Source organism: Numenius arquata, chromosome 6, assembly GCF_964106895.1.
Source record: "Numenius arquata chromosome 6, bNumArq3.hap1.1, whole genome shotgun sequence".
Lineage (NCBI taxonomy): Eukaryota > Metazoa > Chordata > Aves > Charadriiformes > Scolopacidae > Numenius > Numenius arquata.
The window spans coordinates 23,699,505-23,721,236 of record NC_133581.1 but is presented as its reverse complement, the minus strand read 5'-3'; the positions used below and the strand labels follow the sequence as shown (position 1 = coordinate 23,721,236).

At 38.6% G+C, this 21,732-nt stretch overlaps 1 protein-coding gene across 3 annotated transcripts in view; it reads left to right on the top strand.

Annotated features, from left to right (window-relative positions):
- Positions 1-21,604, top strand: part of BTBD10 (BTB domain containing 10) — a 31,501-nt gene extending 9,897 nt beyond the window's left edge. The window contains exons 1-8 of one of the 3 annotated variants that reach the window (XM_074149524.1): positions 5,507-5,631; positions 11,518-11,711; positions 12,363-12,648; positions 14,977-15,079; positions 15,783-15,903; positions 16,997-17,194; positions 18,531-18,641; positions 20,486-21,603. In XM_074149524.1, coding sequence (XP_074005625.1) covers positions 5,507-5,631; positions 11,518-11,711; positions 12,363-12,648; positions 14,977-15,079; positions 15,783-15,903; positions 16,997-17,194; positions 18,531-18,641; positions 20,486-20,796 — 1,449 coding nt within the window. In that variant the 3' untranslated portion in view covers positions 20,797-21,603. Of the gene's footprint in view, positions 1-5,506; positions 5,632-11,517; positions 11,712-12,362; positions 12,649-14,976; positions 15,080-15,782; positions 15,904-16,996; positions 17,195-18,530; positions 18,642-20,485 lie in introns of those variants that run through there. The other 2 variants (XM_074149526.1, XM_074149525.1) reach the window with 2 other exon arrangements.
- Positions 21,605-21,732: the final 128 nt, after the last annotated feature.

Sequence of the window (21,732 nt, the reverse complement as noted above, 5' to 3'; positions counted from 1 at the left end):
GTAGTACTGGCACTGTGAAGAACACTGTCTCAATGGGTAGTCAATTGAATGTAAGTCTCCATTAACATCATACAGTCAAAAGGGCTAATGCAGCTGTTTGCTCTATAGTGAGTGAAGTTACTGGAAATCTGGTATCTGCAGTTCACAGGACAGATTTTTGATTAGAGGGGATTCTGAAGACATAGAAGTTACTAAATATCTTTTGAGACAGGGAAAACTCAAAGGTTAAATAATGGTGTCTTGATCGGTCTCTATAAAGATCCTCACAAAACCAGCACTATGATGAGGAGCTTCAGTCAGTACACAAATTTGTAATAAATTGTGGTAGCTGGTAGCTGAAGATAGGTGAATCCAGTCGAGAAGAAAACAGTGCATATGTCTTACCATGTGTGGTCTGTTGTGGATTATCTGTTTTGGGGAAATGTTTAAATAAAAAGCTGTACAGCTTTCTGAAAAGATTCTTTGATGCAGACAGGAATTAACTCAAGGAAGTCTATGGCCTATGCCTTTCAGCAAGGCTGTTGATCTCTTTGTAAGATCTGAATTCAAGGTTCACACATCAGACGATATGAAATCTATGCCTCTAAAATAATTGCAACTAAATTGGTCATGTTTGTGGCAAAACACAATTTGTGTTTCCAATAAAATGCTGAATAGCCGGTGTTTTATGGAACCTTTTAATGTGTACTGTAGGGATATAGTATTCAAGCTAACATCGGATTTCCCCCTCCAGTAATGTTGACCCATTTTGGAAAGCTTTGTGAATGAGAATCCGACTAATAGTTTGAGGTCGTAATGGAATAAGGAATAAATTAAGGAGAAATATTTTGTTACCTTGTTCCCTTGGGATACTTGATTACTTCAGAGAATCCAATTATTGGAAAATAGTGTACTTTATTCAAAAGCCTAAACAAAATAATTGAATTTTAGGTGGCTGACTATAGACGTATCACTATGATTTCTGACTTGATGCTTTTTCTGCAGACAAGTGAAAGTCTGTGTGAAAAATGCAGTGTGAGGAGAAAAACGCTTTTGGAGACATAAGTTTTAATGGTATAACTTGAACAGAACTGCTTTGTTAAAAGGTTTGAGTACTGCAGTCTTACTTGTCTTGCACTTTCAAAATATGCCTTGTTATCATAATGGAAAAAAAAATACTTTGGGTTGGAAAAGTGTAATGGTGAAATAAAACTTTATAATAAATCTCAACATGGGAGTAATATTTCAGAGAGATGCTTAGCTTGTCACTTCTTGGTGCTTTGGAGTGTTTAATCCTCCAGCCTTAACATTCTTAAAATAGCTTAGATAATTTCCTAGACTCATAGAAAACATAATCTAGGACTGACTGTGAGCCGTCCTTCTGTGTGTGAGGCTTATGTGGCTGCAAGGATGGCCATGGGACTCTGCTCCCTTCGTTGTGCTGAATGTCTGAGGCAAAGGATGTGTGGCAAAACTGTCTAACAGGGTGTACATATTAAACAGTTCCACAAGTTAGCATTATCTTTTTATTTCAAGTTTGGCAAGTGTCCAATTTTTGAAACCTCTGGCAAGTTGTACCATTGTTTTCTCTCCTCCTTTTTCTTACTTGTTCTGGGATGGGGAATGTAACAGAAAACTCAGAAGGGAGAGATCCAGAAAATAAGGACCAAAAATATAATGCAAATGATCGCTGGTATAAATCTAAAGAGCCTCTCGCGGCGAAATTATATGGTGTTAAAGCTGACTGTGACTAATGATGCAAACAGTCTTGTTTGTCCGAGCTATTACAAAAATCTTTGAGACGCTTTTTATTTAAGTACCGAGTATAATGGAAGAAAACTCTCAGAAACCATATGTTGACTAAACAGTGGCTAAGGTTCATGTAAGTGGTCTCTGAATTAATATTTTCAGTATTAGGTGTTGCTGTTCTGTATTTTCTATGTAATTTTTCATTGGTTGTTAGCTTCCCACATGTAATTTCTCTATAGTGTTGTAGTTTTGGTTGTTGTTGGAAGACTTTAATTCTAATTCTGTTGTGCCAAGTCCTTTCTCTGAGGTTGTGGTGAAAAATCTGTGACTTAAATTTGCCTCTTCCTTAAGATTTATCGTGGATTTAATTTTCTAAATCTGCTTTTGTTTTAGTCCCATTTGATAGTTCCTTGTTTGTTCATTCTATTTAGATAGTATTAGATTCAAAGTCCTGCCTGCCCTACTGCATTAATGAACAAAATGTGGCTGTGCTGTGATCCTCTTGTTGTGACTTGAATTTTTGAAAATCTTCAGCTTCTTTGAAGAATTTTCCATAGATAACAAGTTATTGTGCAGATGCTGAATGCTGAGAATTTTTTTCTTAATATTATTTTTGCGTGCTGGGAGGATGCATTCATGGGTTGTGAATGGAAGTGCTACTTGCCTCAGCATTTTGTAAGTACATGAAGCACTCCCAGAGGGGTCCTTTTCTTGTCTCTGGAATGATATCAGAATGTATTATCTGTTTTAGAGTACAAGATGGATTTTATTTCTCTTTTTGTAAATTGGGTTTCGCCAGTTGAACATTTTATAGCATGGGGCAGACCTACACAATATATGACATGAAAAGAATTAGGGCTACTTTCACCATCAACTCAGGTCATAGTCTATGAATTATCGTGCACCATCTGCTTTAAGTTAACTGCAAATATGCTCGCTCTTAATTGCAATGTGGTATTGACAGATCAAGATGTCTAAGTCTAGATTTTATTGTCACCAGTATGTGAAGCACTCAGAAGAAACTGAGATGGGCAGGGAATGTTCTTGGAATCTAGAAAAATGGGCTGCACTCAGTAATGATTTTCAAAAACATCAGTCTACCAATCTTTTGTAAGGTAGTGAGGTAAGGTGTAGTGAGTGGTCTTAAACAGTTTTGTGTGGTTTTCTTTTCTTTCTTCCTTTTAGAAATCCTTCATTTCTGAAATGGCAGCTTGTGAACACTGCTGAGAAGGAAAACTTAGTGACTTTCTGTGCAAAAGCACACATTAAATCCTCTTAAACATGTCCGGCACATGCAGACATATTTTCCAAATATCATCAGATATTATTTGTGGTGGTCTTTATGGAATCATAGAATCGATTATGTTGGAAAAGACCTTTAAAATCATCAAGTCCAACGCTTAAACTTCGGCATCAGGCAAAACTTCATCAGACCTGACAAAGCACTCTATAGAGGTGAAGCTATTGCATTCAGAACTATTATGCCCTTGAATTTTTATGGACTGCTCTCTTCTGCGTTGCTCTGTGCTCCTTTTTGCTCTGAGAGTAGAAACTATAATGTCTAGATACAAGTTCAGTGTTTGGATTCAGTTCTTTTGAATTTGAACTTCTGAAGCTGTTTTTTAATAGATGGAGGTACTTTCCAGTTCCAACGAGGAGAATATGGTTCCGAGTTTCTTAGACTTTGGTTTTTACCTAACATCCCCTTTTGCAAATGGAGTGGGAATTGGAATATAAATAAAGGCAACTAGTGCTCTTGTATGGAGGTTGTGTATTTGGGTAGCTTGACGGAAGTCATAAGGTGTTAATCTATACCTACCTGAAGGTTTATTTCTTGCTGCTTGCAAAATCCCATTGGCAACTGAATGCTCGTGGGATTTTTATGTCATTTCCTTCCTGAAATAGAACTGAATTACTAAAAATTTATGACTCATAGTTGAGAGGGCCCACTGAAGACCAGAATTATGTGAATATTTAAGAATTTTGGAGCAGGAAAAGTGTTTGCAGAGTTGCTGTGTTGAGGGAAGATCTGTAGCGCTCCCAGTTTAAGCAGAGAGAATTCTTTCCAAGGGCTTCCTTACTGGAGGTTGAGCCTCAAGTGAAGCGTGACTGCTGGACCGTGCTTCTACAAGATTTTGATGGAGGCATGTCCTCGCCTGAGGGGTAGTATTGTGGGAATCAGGAGCTAATCCATCTATGGCATGTTAACTCTACCTGAAATAGGAGTAAAGGAGAAGAAAACACGCTAATTCTACTATGGAGAAAAGACCCCTCATAGGGAACCAGTGCTGAGAGACCCTGGGTGCACTTTCACTTTTTCTTGCTCCTTGGAGACTGTTCTATTGGAGGCAAAAAAATGCTTGAGAAAGAAAGCATGCAGGAAAAGCCTTCTATACAGCTTATTATAGCTACATCTTCCAAGGCTTATTTTGAAGGCAAGAAAAGGCTTACAAGACTATGATGGTTATTCTACCCCTGGGGCATGGGGAGGATGGTTGTGTGAACCCTCACAAGACCCTAAAAACAGGAGAAAATTCACTGGCTCAGGTAGTTGAAATTGTGTGAGCAGAAATTTTCCTTCCCTGACTGAGGAGCTGACTCTTCAGTCTAGAATGCCGATGCTCTCCTGCCTTTCTAATCATGTCTCTTGTTTTTCTTACTGACTTCCTCTTTATAACAGCATTCTTTTGCTGAACAATCCCCCTTATTCCTTCAGCTTTCATCATATTTTAATTTCCACTCTACAGCTTATGACATCTTTATTTTTATTTATTGTAATACTTGCTTTTAAACTGTTCCTCCAGTGTATTGTGGCTCCTTAAAACAGCCTACAGACACTCTAAAAAGAATAATTTAAAAAAAGCTGTAGCATAACACTTACTTATCCTCCCCCGAAGAAAAAACCTTTAGAAAATTTTATCTGGGTACGTGTATTAATTTGCTTTGCTTTTTGTGCTTGGTGGGATTGACTTGTCAAGCATTTGATGACCCATTGATGTGAAAATATGCTACATCAGGACTTGGTGAACTGATTTCTGATCAGTAAGCATACTGATGAATATGATTATATTCTAATATTTAGATTGTCACAAAGCGTAGTGCATTTTTTCCGGCTTAGACTTGCTGGAAAAGGGATGTTCATAGTTAAAAAATGGAGGCTGTGCTGCCTTGTTCTCAAAAAGCTATTGCTGTACCTGCTTATGAACTCAGTGAAAGGTGAATTAATTTAAAATACTAATCCTGGCAGACTTTACAGGAACAAATTAACCATCCCCTGAAACTTGTATGGATTTGCCTATCTTGAACGATCGTGATCGCAAATGAGAGCTGTGACAAGAGAAAGTTAGCAATAACCTTTTCAGATGTGGTGTTTGTGTGCTGAAACCCGACAAGCTGGCAGGACTAGAAATAGCTTGGCAGATGGTACTTGGCACGGTACCGAGCAGCTCTCCTCTCGCACGCTCCCCACCCTGCCTGTCAGTCGCGGTACCCAATGGCTGCTGAGAGATGGGGAAACGGCAAGTATGAATTCAGCTCACAGGAGGCTGCGAGGTCAGACGTCAGTATCGCACTACGCATGGCTGAGTCAGTGACTGTGAGAAATTGAATTGAATTAATATCTAGAGGGGTTTGCGTCTTTGAACACTTAATGGACACTATAGCTACAATCTCTTATCCTTGAGGGGAAGATGATGGAGGAAAAAGTAAGGCTCACTGATGGTGCAGTGAACTACTGAAGAAATGATGGAAATACCAAATGTGCTGAACTTACCAAGTAATGCCAAAGGATGCTGATCTGGCTTTCAAAGCAGCCTTCTTGAAAGGAACAGAATTCCTTTGTGCTCTGATTTCAAAATTATTTCCATGCTTTTGTGTTTCCTCCCTGATAGATACAAGAAGAAGGTGCGTATCCGTTAACAAGAAAAATCTGTGGGCATTATTCAGGAGAAGAATGAGGAAAAGGAAAAGTACTGTCCTTTGTGTGCACTGGTCAATTGAAATGTCTGCTGACAAAGAACAGACTTCAGGGGGAGGAAGGGGGCATAAGCATTGTCATTGTGTAAGTCCTAGCAATATGAGCAGAACAGATTTCTTTTCTTCTAAAGCCTGATAGCAATATATCTGTAATTTAGTATATAGATAAAGCTCTATATCCCATTTCTGTAAGTGTTGATTATGTGAATCGTCCTAGGAAAGGATTGGATCTAAGTTTATATTTTAAGAAGAGTTAGTTAATGCAAGTTTTAGAAGATAAAGGGAAGAAAAAAAAGGGTAAAAATCTTGGCTAATATTTCATTGCTGTGTCCTTTTCATTTAGATAAGATTTTAGGGTGGTTTTGGGGTAGTAAGTGTATTGGTTTAGCACCATAATTCTGTGTAGGCAAGAGCTGGGTTTATAAAAAAGAGTATGTTTATTGCCAGTATTCAGTAGGATGCATATTAAGTTTTTATATTGGAATACATGCTAATTGTTTTGGCAGTAAAACTAATTCCATTTAATGAGTTCTTTTAATCATTAGTAATATATTCATAGCAATATGTTGTTATGTATAAATTAGACAAACTGAAGCTCTCCTTCCACAGATGATTCCAAAGCATCATTAAATTAAAGAGCATTTACATTTTTTTAAAACTGCTCTTCCCTTACTGCAAAAATATGAAGTATACCAGTATGACAAGTGTGCCATTTTGATGGTGCTCTTTTTCCTCCTTTACATCATATTAAATAGGTTTGCTTAAATAAAGCCTTGAGCTTATTTGGTTTTCGTTGTGAGGCAGCTGCTTTTAAAGAAAATGCCTCTTCCCTTTACAAAGGCAGAGCTTCCTTGATCCCTGACTGAGGGGGAAAATAAATTGTCACTGACTTAAAGTTCTTGAATGGGTGCAGTGCTAGTGCCCCAATATTCCTTTGGAGTTGAGAAAAACTGTATATTGAATTTATGAAGATAGTCTAAATATACGAATATTCATAGGATTGGCATCTTGTGTCATGTTGTCATGTCCATCCCCCTCTCCCCAGTAGGAAAGTAATTGATAAAGCAAGACTCTCTTATCTTTCCTTCATAAACTTTTGGGTATGACACGGTCTACATATATGGGGTTTTTTTCCAGATTTAGTGAATGAGGAAATTGGGCTGTGGGTTTAAAATGTTGGGTTTGTGTTTTTTTCCTCATACAGTTTTAAATTAAATGCAAGGTATTATTAAGTACGCAGGAGAAAATCTTGCTTATACGCTGGTGGTGTGCCTCAGTCATTGCTAATGGCTTCCACAGCACAGGGTGCAGCTGGTGGTCATAGGCTGGGAAATTAATTAAAAGCTGGCATTGCAAATACTTCTTTTCAGAGTGAGATAGAGATCCGAAACTATAATGACTTTCTTGGAGGCTTGAAGTAATGCACTGTGTGGAGCACCATTGACTGTTGTAGACTGAAGTTACAGCTTTATGTAGCATGGCAGCCAGGTGCCACGGCTTCCTGGCACTTTTAGTCATCAGCGGTTCACTGCTGTTTGAGAAGCCCTGGCATTTTAGCTGGTCTGCATGATGCTTCTGTGAAACGCAGTACTTTCTAACAGTTTGCCTGCTCTTGCAAATGGGGCAGCTCTGCTTTTGTCGGTGACTTTTCCATTGGTGTTGGTAGGTGGGTGCATCAACACAACTGTGGAACTCCCTAGTGAATGCCAGTTGGGCTTACCTGCATCACTGGGGATGGGTTTGTAGTGAAAGTTCCATTTTCTACAAACAATAGGGCTACTTGAACAAAACGCATTGCCAAGTCTTAGTTAGCAACTTAAGAAATCAGTATTTTAAAACAGCGGGGAGAGGGGGAATGTTTTGGTCTTAGTAATGTATGAAATAAAGTAACTCCTAACAAGCTTTGCATTGCTGGTTTGGAGCAAAGGGTTTTTGCATTTCCCTGCAGAAACAACCTCCTCTTCCCAATGGCTTTGTTAGGGAAGAGAAAAATTATATTATTAACAAGTCATTCTATCAAAAAAAGAAAAATTATTTGGTAGTTCTGCTGTCTTCATTTTTTTGAACACTTGCAACTTCTTCTAAGGCTTCTTTACAGGAAAATATGAGCCCTAGATCGTCTTTCATATGTACTGGCCACAGATGTAGCTCCTTTTTCAGACTAGAGTAGCTCAGCAACACAGTTTTTCTAGTCAAATATTGCAGGATAAAACTAGTGACTGTCTCTTGTGATGTACTAGATTTTGTTTTACCTTTGTTCAGATTTAAACTCATTTTAGTTGTCTTGTTTATTGTACAGCAAAGTTGTATTTTGGTGGTAGTATTTACCTGAGTAAGCATACTGTCGAGCAAATGGAACTTCAGATTTTTTCAGGTATATATGCAACAGATCGAAGAAATTTATTTTTTTTGTGTACTGTGACTCAACAGTGATTGACATTTTAGATGGTTGTTATTAAGATGATTGAAGATTCATGATTCAGATGATCCTGTCTCAAGCCAAACTGCTGGAATTCTCAGAAATCTTTCAATTTTGGCTTGTATCTTCCATCTTCTGGCTCACAGATAATGTGCCAGTCTAACAGCATTAATCTGTACACTGAAGGGAGGAAAGTACAACATAGAAACAGAGTAAATAAATGGTGTGGCCAGCTGCAATTTGAACAGTTTTTTGAAATTATTTACTGATCTGTCTGTTTCAGGAACAGTTGATTTAATATTTAAGGATCCTGTCCTCCTCCAGCTGGCAGCCTCTGCCTCCTCCATAGTGCGGTGTGCTGAATTGATGGTTCACGTGTCCATGCTCCAAAGGGGTGGACCTGGCTGGTAGCAGGAGGCACGTTAATCTCCACGCTTCCCCTCTCCTCCCAGGTGTGCTGGCTGTACCTACCAAGGCAGAAGTAGCCCCAGTTTCGATACTGGGAAGGTATAGCTGAAAGTCGTGCCTGGCGTGTTTAGTCCTTAATTCAGCCGTGACTAAGGAGGAAGTATGATGCCAGCTGAGTCAGTGTTACTTCCTGTAGCACCTGTTCTTCTCAGCTCCTACAAAGAGATTATTAACTAGGGCTCGCCCTACTTCAGTGTGAACTCTGAATCACTGCTTAGGGGGTAATCAATGTGGCTTTAGATAGTTTTCTGGATTAAGAATCGCATTTTAATTGCCTTCTCTGTTGAATGGTAATTCATGTCTGCTCTGCCAAAATGAATGATAAGCCTGCATGTCCTTACAGTGGTTCAGTTTCATTTTCTAGTTGTTTCCCTTATTTAAAGCAACTAGAACGCTTTAGCTATTGAGAGATACTGAGTCATACATTTTGATACTATAAAATGTGGCACCTGTAAAACTTTGATTTCTCACAGCATTGTTAGAAATATTATCAGGGCTAGGATCAAAGTGCTGCTTTAACAAAGGCCTGATCCCATGTGGCTTTATCAGGATTTGCTGAGATATTTTGTCACAAGGCTGCTATGTATGTGTTTGAGTACTCCTCACACGCACACACTCTCCCCCTTGCTCCCCCCCCTTTGTGGGACAGTTGGTTATGCCATGATGTGCAAATATAAACCCTTTAGGGGCAGATGAGATACAGAGGGGGGTTTTTTGTTTTTAAGAAAGTGACCGTTTCTTGGGAAGTTTCGCTGCAGTAGTATTGAGTATTATCCTGTCTAAACAGGGGCCAGACTTCAGTTTCAAGTTAAATTTTAATTTTAGGCTGTAATCCACAGTTCTGATAACTTATGGGCGTATTTTGTACCTGTTAAAATGGTTCTGTTTTGTATGCATATATATGTATATAAAGGGTGCAAAGACTTTCTTAAATAGTTGATGTTCTTGAAAGGGAGGCTTGAAGATCTCATTCTTGCAAACTTTTGTACATTTCACTCTCATAATACAGAATTTACCTTTCTCTAACAGAGAAGGAGACACATTAGCCATGCTGAAACACTATATATCTTAATATTCGGAATTTAATTGAAAGTCATGAGGAAAATTCTGTTTCCTTTTAATGAAAATGGTTGGATCATCTTTATTCTTGGACTGTAAATCTGAGCATTTCCAGCCATAAGCGAGGCTTGCAGTTCTTTTACCTTATTCAATAGACCTTTGGCTGACTTCACATCCTAAAGATGCATGTCTTATTGCAGTGTATTTTAAGCTTGGCAGGAAACAGTATTGCAGTAGATTTTCTCTGCATCAAGCTTCTGCTTTATTGGATATGAGATCCTTCTCTCATTCAAATGGAGTGAGGAGAAGCTTGTGTTCCTTAGCTGAGAGGTACATTTCTTATTCTTTGCATTGTGCTAATACTAATTTTTTGCCACTGTAAACTGGATAAGATCTACCGTAGCCTTTTTGTTCTAATGTAAGCTCCTCTTCTTATCGGTCACAGAAACCTCAAGTTGAAACATGTCACGCTAGATGTTCACTTTTTTGAAAAGTCTTGAATTACTTTGGGGTTTTTTTGTCGTTACCTCTAAGCAACTTAAAAAGAGGACATTCTGCTCAACTTGCTTGTACAGTTCATTCTTTTAAAATTTGTTGTGCTTTTTTTAGCTAGGTCGTTATTCCTACCTCTTTGTGTTCTTGAATCCTCCAGCATTCCTAGCAGTCCTATTTAAGGTCTCTTGGTAAAAAGTTGTGGGATTTGCAGGCTGTGAGCAAGTGGGGCATTGGGGCTCTTGTGGGAAATTATGACCCTTCTTTGTTTGTCAGACCTTGTAGCTGTGCAGATGTCTGTCTTGGTTATCCAGTACCTGAGGCTTTTGGAAAGTTCCCTCAGTTAAACTGGTAAATGAGGAGTGTTGCCTTGCCCATGCTTGAAAGGCAAATAGGAGAGGAACTGATTTAGGAATTCCAGTGGGGTGCAGGGACACAGATATGTCTGTGCTGTCCTGACATAAAAATTTCTGGTTTACAGAGCACAAGTAAAAGGCGTTAAGTATTTTTGGTAAAATGCAACAATAGCTGTTGTAAATTGATACTTAATTTTTAGATAGTTTCAGAGAGTACTGGATCTTGAAATTGGCTGGGTTTTATTAGTAGGTTTAATAATTAATTGCAAAATCAGTATCATAAATTTAGAAATGTAACATAGCTTAATCACGGTCCAAAAAAATCTTAAAGTGTTACATGAAAATTTGCTAGTTTATAACAAATCTCCTACTTGCTACTGGCAGTGCTGTAGGTCTTGGATTTAATAATATAGTTCACATATTTGCTGTCTGAGTTGTGGTGGCTTACTATTGTTCCTTCAGAGAGTAATTGAAAACTTAAAAAAGAATGTGCAGAAATAAACCCTTGGCTGGTGTGACTCGATGTATCAACTAGTTTGATACTGGTTGACTGTGACCACCTTTCTAAAAGGCAAGCTGCAAGAAAAAGTGAAGTCAGTACTAAAACTTGTGCTCTGAGAAGGGTTTTCCAAAGCAGGTTTCATTGGGGGTGGGGAAAGAACCATAACTTTTAATTTCATGGTTTGATTAGAAAATTTAATTTAACAGTAAGAATCAAAATAAAATGCTCAGTTGTATATGATTTACCTGGTCTGGAAGGGATTTCACAGGCAAGCTCAACTGATCAGGCAGTGTCTCTCCAGATCACACAGCAATAAACAGGTAATTCTTGCTGCCTTCTTAATGTTCCAAATCATTGTTCTTGTTTGTAAATATAAGCATGAGTAAAACAAAGAAAATGGAGGGGGATAATATTAATCTTCAAAACATGTACATGGAGTGTGAATGCCTTTAAAATTTAAATGTATAATGTTTCTGAAGCTTTGAAATGCTGAATGTTTCCCTTATTTCTGTTTTCAGCACCTCATCTCGTATTGCTAAAGGAATAGACTACACAAAAATGAGCTTTCATGGTGCAAGTGGTGGACATGAGAGATCAAGGGACAGACGCAGATCAAGTGACAGATCTCGTGACTCATCCCATGAAAGAGCAGAATCTCAGCTCACTCCATGCATCAGGAATGTTACTTCACCAACAAGACAGTATCATTCTGGTGTGTTCAGATCAATAGTTTTTTCAGGATTAAAATTCTTAAACTTAATTACTGTTTTGTTAAAAGCATTATTTGTTGATTCCATAACATACAGATTTCTGTGTGCACTGTTACCTGGTACTACCTTTGATAGGTCATAATTTTCTCTTCAGTCTGCAGTATGTATTCCTACATAATTCTCTTATTTAGTTCAAATCAAAAGAACAGTCTAATTTTTCCAAGATTATAATTGACTAAACACTTCACCTTTACTTGGTAGGGTTTAGGTATTTAGAAATACAGGAAGCACCTTTTTTTCTTCTAAGTGACAAAACTTGGTCTGTTTCTTTGAACTACAGCATGAAACACAAACTGTGATGCATAGCTTCTATATGATGTTGAGTTGCTTTTTCAGTACTAGAATGCTAAATTTTTGTTGTAAAGGCTTTGGGGAGACGAGGCGACTGATATCTAAGTGGTAGAAACTTCAGGATCTCCTATACATACAGTTATTTTTGAAGGTTTCTTTAACTAAAATAGATTTGATTGAAAGAATCTGTACTTACCAAGTTGCTGGGTTTTGTGCCTGGAAAGGCATAAACTGCGTAGATCTCATGTAAATCTATAATTTCATTTCCTGCTTTTTCTCTTTCTACCTTGTTCTCACTTAAGATCGAGAAAAGGATCACAGTTCATCTCGACCAAGCAGCCCTCGCCCTCAGAAGACTTCCCCTAATGGTTCCGTTGTTAGCATGGGGAACAGCAGCAGAAACAGCAGCCAGTCAAGTTCTGATGGGAGCTGTAAGGCTGGTGGGGAAATGGTGTTTGTGTATGAAAATGGAAAAGAAGGAGCTCGGAATGTAAGAACTTCTGAACGAGTAACGCTCATAGTGGACAACACCAGATTTGTTGTAGATCCTTCTATCTTTACTGCACAACCTAATACAATGTTGGGCAGGTTTGTATCTGGTTTTTTTTTTTTTCTTTATCTCTGACTATACAAGAGCCATAAATGCTTTGTAGATATTAAAACTGTTTAAATAGCTGTTGAACTCATATTGCTACAGCTGATCGGCTAACGTTTAATATTATCAGTTTGCAAAGGTCTTTAAAAGCAGATGTAAGTTTTCCTCTGTATTTAGCAGAGATGCCAATAGATGTCTATTACCTAGAGACAAAAGAGTTCATAAGTAAATTAACATGTCATGATGTACTCATTTCCTTCCATCTCGCTGAGCGTTGCTTCTGAATTCAGTCTGCCTTGTTCCATCTCCTGTTTTTAAAGCTAGTTGCTTCATAAGACAAAGTAGTGAGTATAGATAGTCTGTTTCAAAATAGCAGAGAGGAAGACCTTGAAGGAATTTATTTTGCTTAGGGGGCCTACGCTGACAATGTTCAAGCTCAGCACATCTATCTTCTGAAATGGCTTTTTGGACAGGGGAATGTCAAACAGTGTAACAGGTCAGAGCCTTTCAGCCAAGAGACCTAGCACTCAAAATGGTCAATAGTTGAATGAAAGTCCGCAATATGTATGTAATAGTTTCTGTAGAAACTATAACAAGCAACGTATTTGGCCTGTTTGCTTGGTGGGAAAAGATTCTGTACTTTGCTTGCTCAAATACTGGCTGGTTTTACACTGTCCAAATGTAGAGAGCACCGCTTACAAACTTGTGTCAAGAAAGAAATGAAGGTTTATGTCTGTGTTCCTTTGGATTTGGCTTTTTTTATTAAAATGTGGCTGTTTCTCAGCCACATTTAGGATATAATCATATTTTAAAACCATATTATATAAAGCTATTTTCCAAGGTAAAGGTAATAAATATGATTAACAATTTCTGCTTTGTTTAAATCGCCACTGCGTGGGATAACTAGTACCGTGGGTCCCTATTTTGTGAGAAGTCAAGGGGAAGAGTTAACAGAGAAAGCCAAAAATGCTTCTCTGTGTAAATAGTAAAGGTAAATAAATAGAAGTAATCATTAAGAGAATTAAATCATTGATGTAAGGCATTCGTATATGTGTATACATGTGAAGATCCAGACTAACAAACTGGGGGTATATCAGTGTGAAGTTTCATGGTGAAATTGTTTCTTTTCATGCCCAGCCTCAGAGTAAGTGGTGCTGGTTCTTGCACTAGATTTTTCTTTCTGTATGTTGCTGAATTATGCTCCCTTCGGGACTGGTTCAAGAACAAGCTTATTTTATCTTCTGCTAATTCAAAATTAGGTTAATAAAAATATGGAAATAGTGCTCTAAAGCGCAAATTAGTTATAAACCCACTTTCCCCCAATGTCAGTTCACAGGACACTAAACAGGAACAGCTTAGCTAGTTTGTTCTGGGAGGTAAAAGTAACTAGTAAGAATGTATTATTTACCTTCAGCCTGCATTCTTTTAGACTGCCTTTTTTGTGAATATTATTTGTTTTCTTGAAGAGTGGTCAGAAAACACGTCGAATCATTAAGTGAACAAAGTTACTTCGTTCTCCACTGTAGAGGCGCACAGTACACCAGCTCTGTTGCTTTGGGTTGTGAGTGTGAGAGCAAAGCTTTGCCATTGGGGTATATTTGTAAATAAAACAAAGAGTAGATGGCAATACTTCTTAAAGCATAGGATGTCATTCTGTATCATAGGTGTGTTTTAAAAAGTCAGTTTTTTTTCCTGGTGATCTAATAGTTCTAATAGATCTAATAATTTTTTCCTGGAGATACTGTAGATACTGTTTGGGACTTGTAGTTTTCTCCTTAGTCCAACTTTCCTTGCATCCTATTGGGAGAAATACGCTGTATGTGTTACCCTTAAGTACAGATGTTTTCTATCAGAATGTTATTTTAACTTTTGAATTAACTAAATCTTTTAAATGAAATTGAGGTGAGTTACGTGTACTTGAACGCTAAGTCCTTTTTCTTAAACTGCCTCAAATGTCTTTAAATAATAAGAATTCCACAACCAAACCTGTTCTTCCACAAATGCCAAAGAAAACTTGTTTTGGGGTCCCCCCACCTTTGGCACTGGCAGGAAATGGCCTGGTCTAGCTTTTGTTTTGATAAAAGGATATTGGCAAGTTAAGATTGAAGAATAAAACTAGACTTTCCTGGTTTAAACTATCCTGCTTTCTGTATTACAGTAGCCTTGCTAAACATAAATTAAACTGAACAGCATACGTACATAGGAGATAGAATAGACTTCTCTCCCATTTCAGTACAATTTTTCACATTTTACTTTTCAGATTTACAAAAAAGAAAACCATAGTAAGGAATTCTGACCAAATTACTTTTATTCTTGAGCAGGATGTTTGGATCAGGCAGAGAACATAACTTTACGCGTCCTAATGAAAAAGGAGAGTATGAAGTTGCTGAAGGAATTGGTTCCACTGTGTTCCGTGCTATTCTGGTGAGTTTTTCAGGGGCAAGTACTGTTAGGACAAGCACTGTTAAGAGGCATAACTTCTTGATTTCTCCTTACTTGCATATCTGAACTTTGTGGGTGGAATGAATACTCTTGTTATTGTATTGTTCTCTAGAGGGGAAAAAATGCATGGTAGGAACACACCTCTCGGTTTTCTAGACATGTGCACATGACAGCCAGGAAAGAGAAAGCACACATGAAAGAAACCAAAAATACACTGCCAGAAATTTGTTCATCTTCTTCTATGCATCTAGTTCACTTTGTTCAGATATATTCACCCTTTCTTGTGCTGAAAATAGACAAAACAGAGTACTGGAAGTAACTTACTGCAGGTAAGAGGAGAAAAGTAAACCAGTCTGAGAAGAAAATGCCCATGATGTATTTCATATCTACATGAGGAGGTAGAATCGGAATAGCAAAAGCTGAATGAAGTACAGATAAAAGACAGTATACACATACCAAAATGATCAGTATTAATAGGTGTCACTTAAATAGACCGCTCTGCTCCAGAAGCAGCTCAGAAAATTGATAAATTTGAGGACAGTAAAATTCACAAAGTTTAACATATGTTGCCTTTTGACATTTTAGGGGGTTTGCTTGTGGAGAAAGCATCATAAATTAAATGATGGAATGTTTCTGTCAGTGAATGTTGAAGTGCATTGTGTTTTTGTTTGCTGCGTCACTGTAGGATTACTACAAGACTGGAGTGATACGCTGTCCTGATGGGATATCTATTCCTGAATTGAGAGAAGCCTGTGACTATCTCTGTATCTCTTTTGAGTATAGTACTATTAAATGCAGAGATCTCAGTAAGTACAGAATTTATTCAAATAATTTGAATTATACAAGACTAACTTAAGCATATATATTGGGTGTTAATTCTGAATTGTATTCATTATTAAAGTAAGGAATGTGGCTGATAGAACATGAGCAAAATCCATCCTTTTTAACCTCTTAGTAATAAAGCTCCAAAGACAATGGATGCACACCTTTTGAAAAATAATGTTTTGATGCCTCAGTATGTGATCTTCAGATACTTTTCTGCCGTGGTGAGCTCTGCGGAATACTTAAATTCTATTGATGCATTTGCAGTACTGGTACAGTAATAGTAACTGGTATCCTTTTTGCAGAGGATAGGGAGGATAATCTATTCAACTCCTCACTTACGAGAATTAAGCTGTGTTGCTAGCAAAAGCTGCCCAGCCTTGCTGGTGATGTAAGCTGCATCGGGGTTCCCAGTCAGCTCGTTCCTTCCTGAGCGCAGCCAAAGTTTTGGCCAATGTTTAAACGACCTGGCCTGTGCCTTTGGTTCCTTTGATCTCAGAGTGTTTGTGCAGTGCAGAGCCCGGCGCCGGGCCAAGCTGTGGCATTCCAGCTGTGAGATCTGCGCGGGGCACCTGTGCCTTCACCAGCAGCGCTGTGACCTCACGGCGTGTCACCTGCTGAGTCACACTCTGGGAGCACTTTGTCCTTAGCAGGAGGATTTAGCAGCTCATGCTGTGAGGGTTTTGATAGGCTTTGTTTTTAAGCTACTGCTTATGGAAAGTGGGTTGCATGCGCTACTCTTCCAGCAACAGGCTTAAATAGTGTTTCTTTTAGGAAGCCCAAGAGGAGTTACACACAATTACCAAATGTTCAATGGTAGTAAAACACAGAGATCTCCTCAAGATCACTCCACTGTCTGCCCAACATAATGTTAATATCTGCAGGACAGTCCTATTAGTTTGAACTTCTGGTAAACATTTGAAAAAGTTCTGATCCTTAAACAAACTAATAGACTAAACGTCTTCACAGCTGTCTGTGGTAAATAGTACAAAATAAACAGAACTGCTGTCTTTCTTATTCCTGCCTTCATTTCTTTACCAAGCTTTCAAATGTGCCTGTGCTTAAATTTTGTTCCAGGTGCTCTCATGCATGAATTGTCAAATGATGGTGCTCGCAAGCAATTTGAGTTTTATCTAGAAGAAATGATTCTCCCTTTAATGGTAGCCAGTGCCCAAAGTGGTGAGAGGGAGTGCCACATTGTTGTGCTGACAGATGATGATGTTGTTGACTGGGATGAAGAGTATCCTCCACAAATGGGAGAGGAGTATTCACAAAGTAAGTTTTTCATTGTTTCCACCAAGCCATGCTATGGTAGAGGTAGCAGTAAATGTGCTGATTTAACTTTTTTGTACATAAATGCTGTTAGCAAAGTCTTTACAACATCCCTAATGCCTCACAAAAACTTAGTTTTGGGAGTTTTGCTTAATATTTTGCTTCACAGAAGCATATGTTGCGTGTTACATTCAAGTCTATTGAATGAAATCTATAGGGGGAAGGAAATACTTTTTCAGAAAGAGCTTGATGAGGAAAATGGGGGAAGAAAGCCTGTTAGTATTTCAGAAGTATAACAGTTTGTATAGATGAGTTAAAGTATCTGTGAGTGGAGTGCCCTTCCCATCAGTGTGGTCCCTGTAGCTGAAAATGTTACTTCAGTGTGAAAACTTGAAATTTAGGGTTTGATGGGGGGATGTAGGAGCTTGAGATACTCTTTGTACTCCAGTAGTATAAAATCTTGTTAGAAGGCTCTTCAAAGTATTACAGTTTTGTTTTGTTGTGTTTTATTTTGTTTTTTTTAAATAAAAAATACCCAAAACACCAACAAAATAAAAAAATCCTGACATTTTTGGAGGATGCAAACCTGCAGCCCTTCCTAAAGAGGGAGTTGATGTGAATAGAGATCAAATGTGGCTGTTCTAATGTAGTAACACAATTGGCTCGGGTTTCTAGTACCTTTTATGTCTCAGAGATGTCAGTTAAAACCCCTCCTACCTAAGTAATTAGTTAGGCACACACCTGCCTTTTACACTTAACGCTTTTCATAAACAGTCGATTTGGGTCTGTGCAGCTGTGTGGGACTGATGGCCCCGGTCCCTTCTTTTAAGATGCAATAAATGAAATTTCAAAGGCAGCGCTCTTGTTCAGCTTCACAAGTCCAGGTTTTCTGAAACTGACTTGTAGATCTCTCTTACATATTGGCAAAAAGCGTGGAAGGATTTCTTTAATGTCTGCAGGAATTCCATCAAAAAGGGGAAACAAAAATTTGAGATGTCTTTTTTTTGTGGAGGTGGAGTTGGGAGTCTAGAGTGTGGTTTGCTCTGTGAATTGTCCTATTGCATTCCTAAATCCAACAAAAAAAAAAACCCCTAAGTGTATAAAACAGACTATATTGATAGGGAAAATGACATGTGCAACCAACCGGTTCTAGAGTCTCTTCAGCCATTTTTCTTTGATTTCTGTGTTGGATATTTTAAGGAGTTCTTGAGTCTCTCCCTCTGTTGTGAAAAAGAAATACTACAGTAAAGCAAAACAGTGAAAAAGATAAAACTTTGTGTTTTAAGACTAGAAGTTTAATCTGTGAATACAGATTTTCCTCATTAAAATGTATTTTTAGTTATTTACAGCACGAAGTTGTATAGATTCTTCAAATACATTGAAAATCGAGATGTGGCCAAATCAGTTCTGAAGGAAAGGGGGCTCAAGAAGATCCGACTGGGCATTGAAGGTAAGGGGAGCATTGCTCGCTCCTGGCGGGGAAAAGGTCTGCTGTGCTTCTCTGCTTTATGATCGTCTCTGCAGCTGAAGAAATAAGGGTTGGTGGTGTCTTCCCTATTGAGGTTAGATGAGAAAATGGCCAGAGGGGGAGTGGTACCCAATGATTAACTGGTCCAGCTTGAAAACCCAGTTACAGGCTCGTGGCTGCGCTGCAAGGTGTATGTGGCTGTTACTAGTGTAACTTTAGTGGTTTCTACTGACTTATGACTTGCATCTCATGCCATTTGCCCTTTGGTTTTCATGCAAAATCTTCTCTGTACTTTATCTGAAGTAATGATGTGTTTTTACAGATTTGTATATTCTGTTCCTGATCTGGTGCCCTTTTCGGGGCTTGAAATGAAACATTTTGTGTTAAGCAGTAGGTAAATATTTTCTTTCAGGAAATAGAAAACTGTTAAATGGATCATTGAAGTGCAAAGAAATATTAATCTGAAATAAATGTCTTGTAAGTTAGGAGGCTGATCTGTAAGATCTCAGCTCTGGCTTTGCAGAAGACAGCTACATTTAAGTCTTAGATTTTTCTTGTGAACGTAACAACTGGATTTCTTTGCATTTCACTTTCCTTCTGACTGTTGACCCAAATATCTAAAAATCCAGCCTTCGTAATTTGCAGGATTTCTATCATTCACTCACCAAGTTGTCATAGCTACATTTGTAATTTTCCAACCAAACCCAAATGCTTTTATCTGGTTGTGATCTCTAAACTAGGTAAATGTGTTCAGCTGAACAAAGTGTGAGCCTTCAGACTGACAAGCCGTTCAACTAAACAAGAACTGGTTCTGTTTGTAACGCTGGCTAATACTGGATCATTTCTGCTGGCACTTGTTTTGGACAAAGAACAACTGTTTGACTAAACTGTAATGCCAGTGCCCCATAATAATACAGAACTTTCTAGTAATGAAAATTATTGCCTAGGCAGAGGGGAGAGATGACTCAAACACAGCATAACCAGAATGGGTAATTGGTCTAAAACGATGTATTTGCATCATTTGGAGGAGCTGGGAGGAACGCGCTAGGATTCCACTCGGGAAATTAAACTGCAGATCAGAGCAACGCTGTTCTCTACTTTTGAGATCTCATTTCCAGCTTTCCAGGTCATAGTGTTTTAGGAAGAGCCAGCTGCTTTGGGCTCAAGGAAGGAGCAAGTAGCTTTGCCTGTGACGTTTGGAAGAGTTGTGTGGTGGCAATATATTATCATAGAATCATAGCATGGTTAGGGTTGGAAGGGACCTTAAAGACCATCGAGTTCCAACCCCCCTGCCATGGGCAGGGACACCTCCCATTTGACCAGGTTGCTCCAAGCCCCATCCAGCCTGGCCTTGAACACTTCCAGGGATGGGGCATCCACAGCTTCTCTGGGCAACCTGTTCCAGTGCCTCACCACCCTCACAGTAAAGAATTTCTTTCTGGTATCTAATCTAAATCTCCCCTCTCAATTTAAAACCGTTACTCCTCATCCTCTCGCTGCACTTCCTGACAAGGAGTCCCTCTCCAGCTCTCCTCTAGGCCCCCTCCAGGTACTGGAAGGCTGCTATAAGGTCTCTTGAGATATTCATTATCAATAGCACTGTAGCCTCTTTCCTTACAATGTGGTTGGTAGTTAAACTGCGGGCTGTTCCCCTTGCACAGATAAAGTTAAGAACACCACGATGGCATCTGTTCCCATTCAGGATGTTGACAGTGACAGTGACAAGTGTTAATCTGGTGACAATGCTTCCACCTTCTTTTTGTAAAAGCAACCCCTGAACTAAGCAGTAGAGGGAAGGCTAACTGCTGCTGCGCTCTGTCTCTCAGGTTACCCTACCTACAAAGAGAAAGTGAAAAAGCGACCTGGCGGCCGACCGGAGGTGATTTACAACTATGTCCAAAGACCGTTTATTCGCATGTCCTGGGAGAAGGAGGAAGGAAAAAGTCGGCACGTTGACTTTCAGTGTGTGAAAAGCAAATCTATCACAAATTTAGCAGCAGCGGCAGCCGATATACCCCAGGACCAGCTTGTGGTAATGCATCCTACCCCCCAAGTCGATGAGCTGGATATCCTGCCCATTCATCCTCCACCCAGTAACAGCGAGATGGATACCGAGGGACAAAACCCACCGCTCTGATCTAGACTCTTAACTAAACCAAAAGCATGCTCCTTAAAGTGACTCTGTACTCAATTCATACTACACTGCAAGTCCAGTTTTTTCCATTGTGTAACGGTGTTTAGGATATTGCAGTACGGACCTTTGAAAAGACCAAAGGGAGTACCCGGTTGTTTTTGAGAGTGCAGATCAAACACCCTGGGGGTTACAGTTACATACATGTATGTGTTTACCAGTAGGTTTGTGACATTGGTGATTTGTATGCTGGACTGTCCTCACTCTTCGGCCCATCAAAACCAGTGGGATGCTGGTGGCTAGTGTACATCAGTATTGTTACACGGGGGTTAGAATGCAGAATTGGAATTGATAGTAGCACTTTACAAATGGTTGATAAATGGAATTTGAAGCCATTTTTTATAAATGTATTGCACAATACTAACAAAGTGCTTCTATCAAAAGTATTAACTGTAAATAGTTTTGCTCTGAATAGACTGACCCTTTTAAAGTTATTGTATATGGTTGAGCACAAAACTACTTACTACTGGGTTTTTGGATTGAGGACATGATTCAATTACCCATGTAACATCTTGTTAAATTTGAAGTTCTTTAGTGAATTTTTTCACTTGTTTGCAGCGTGAGCCATGTTCAAAACTTGTGAACAATGCATAGGGGCTTTATCTTAAATTTTGCCTTACCTTAATCTGTTCACAAATATTTATTTAATACATTTTTCATAAGTGTCATGAAATAGGAAAATGCAAATGGTTCATTCTTCATTTATTAATGATTGTAAACAAGTTTTTCATGCAAATAAAGTTTCCATTATTTTAATGGGTTTGAATTATCTGTGAATGAGATTAAGTATATGGATGAATTTTGAAAGTAGTTGTCGCTTTTCTTTCCTCAGGGAAGGATGAGTAAGTTAAAAACAAACCTTTCTTGAAGAGAAATCTGGTA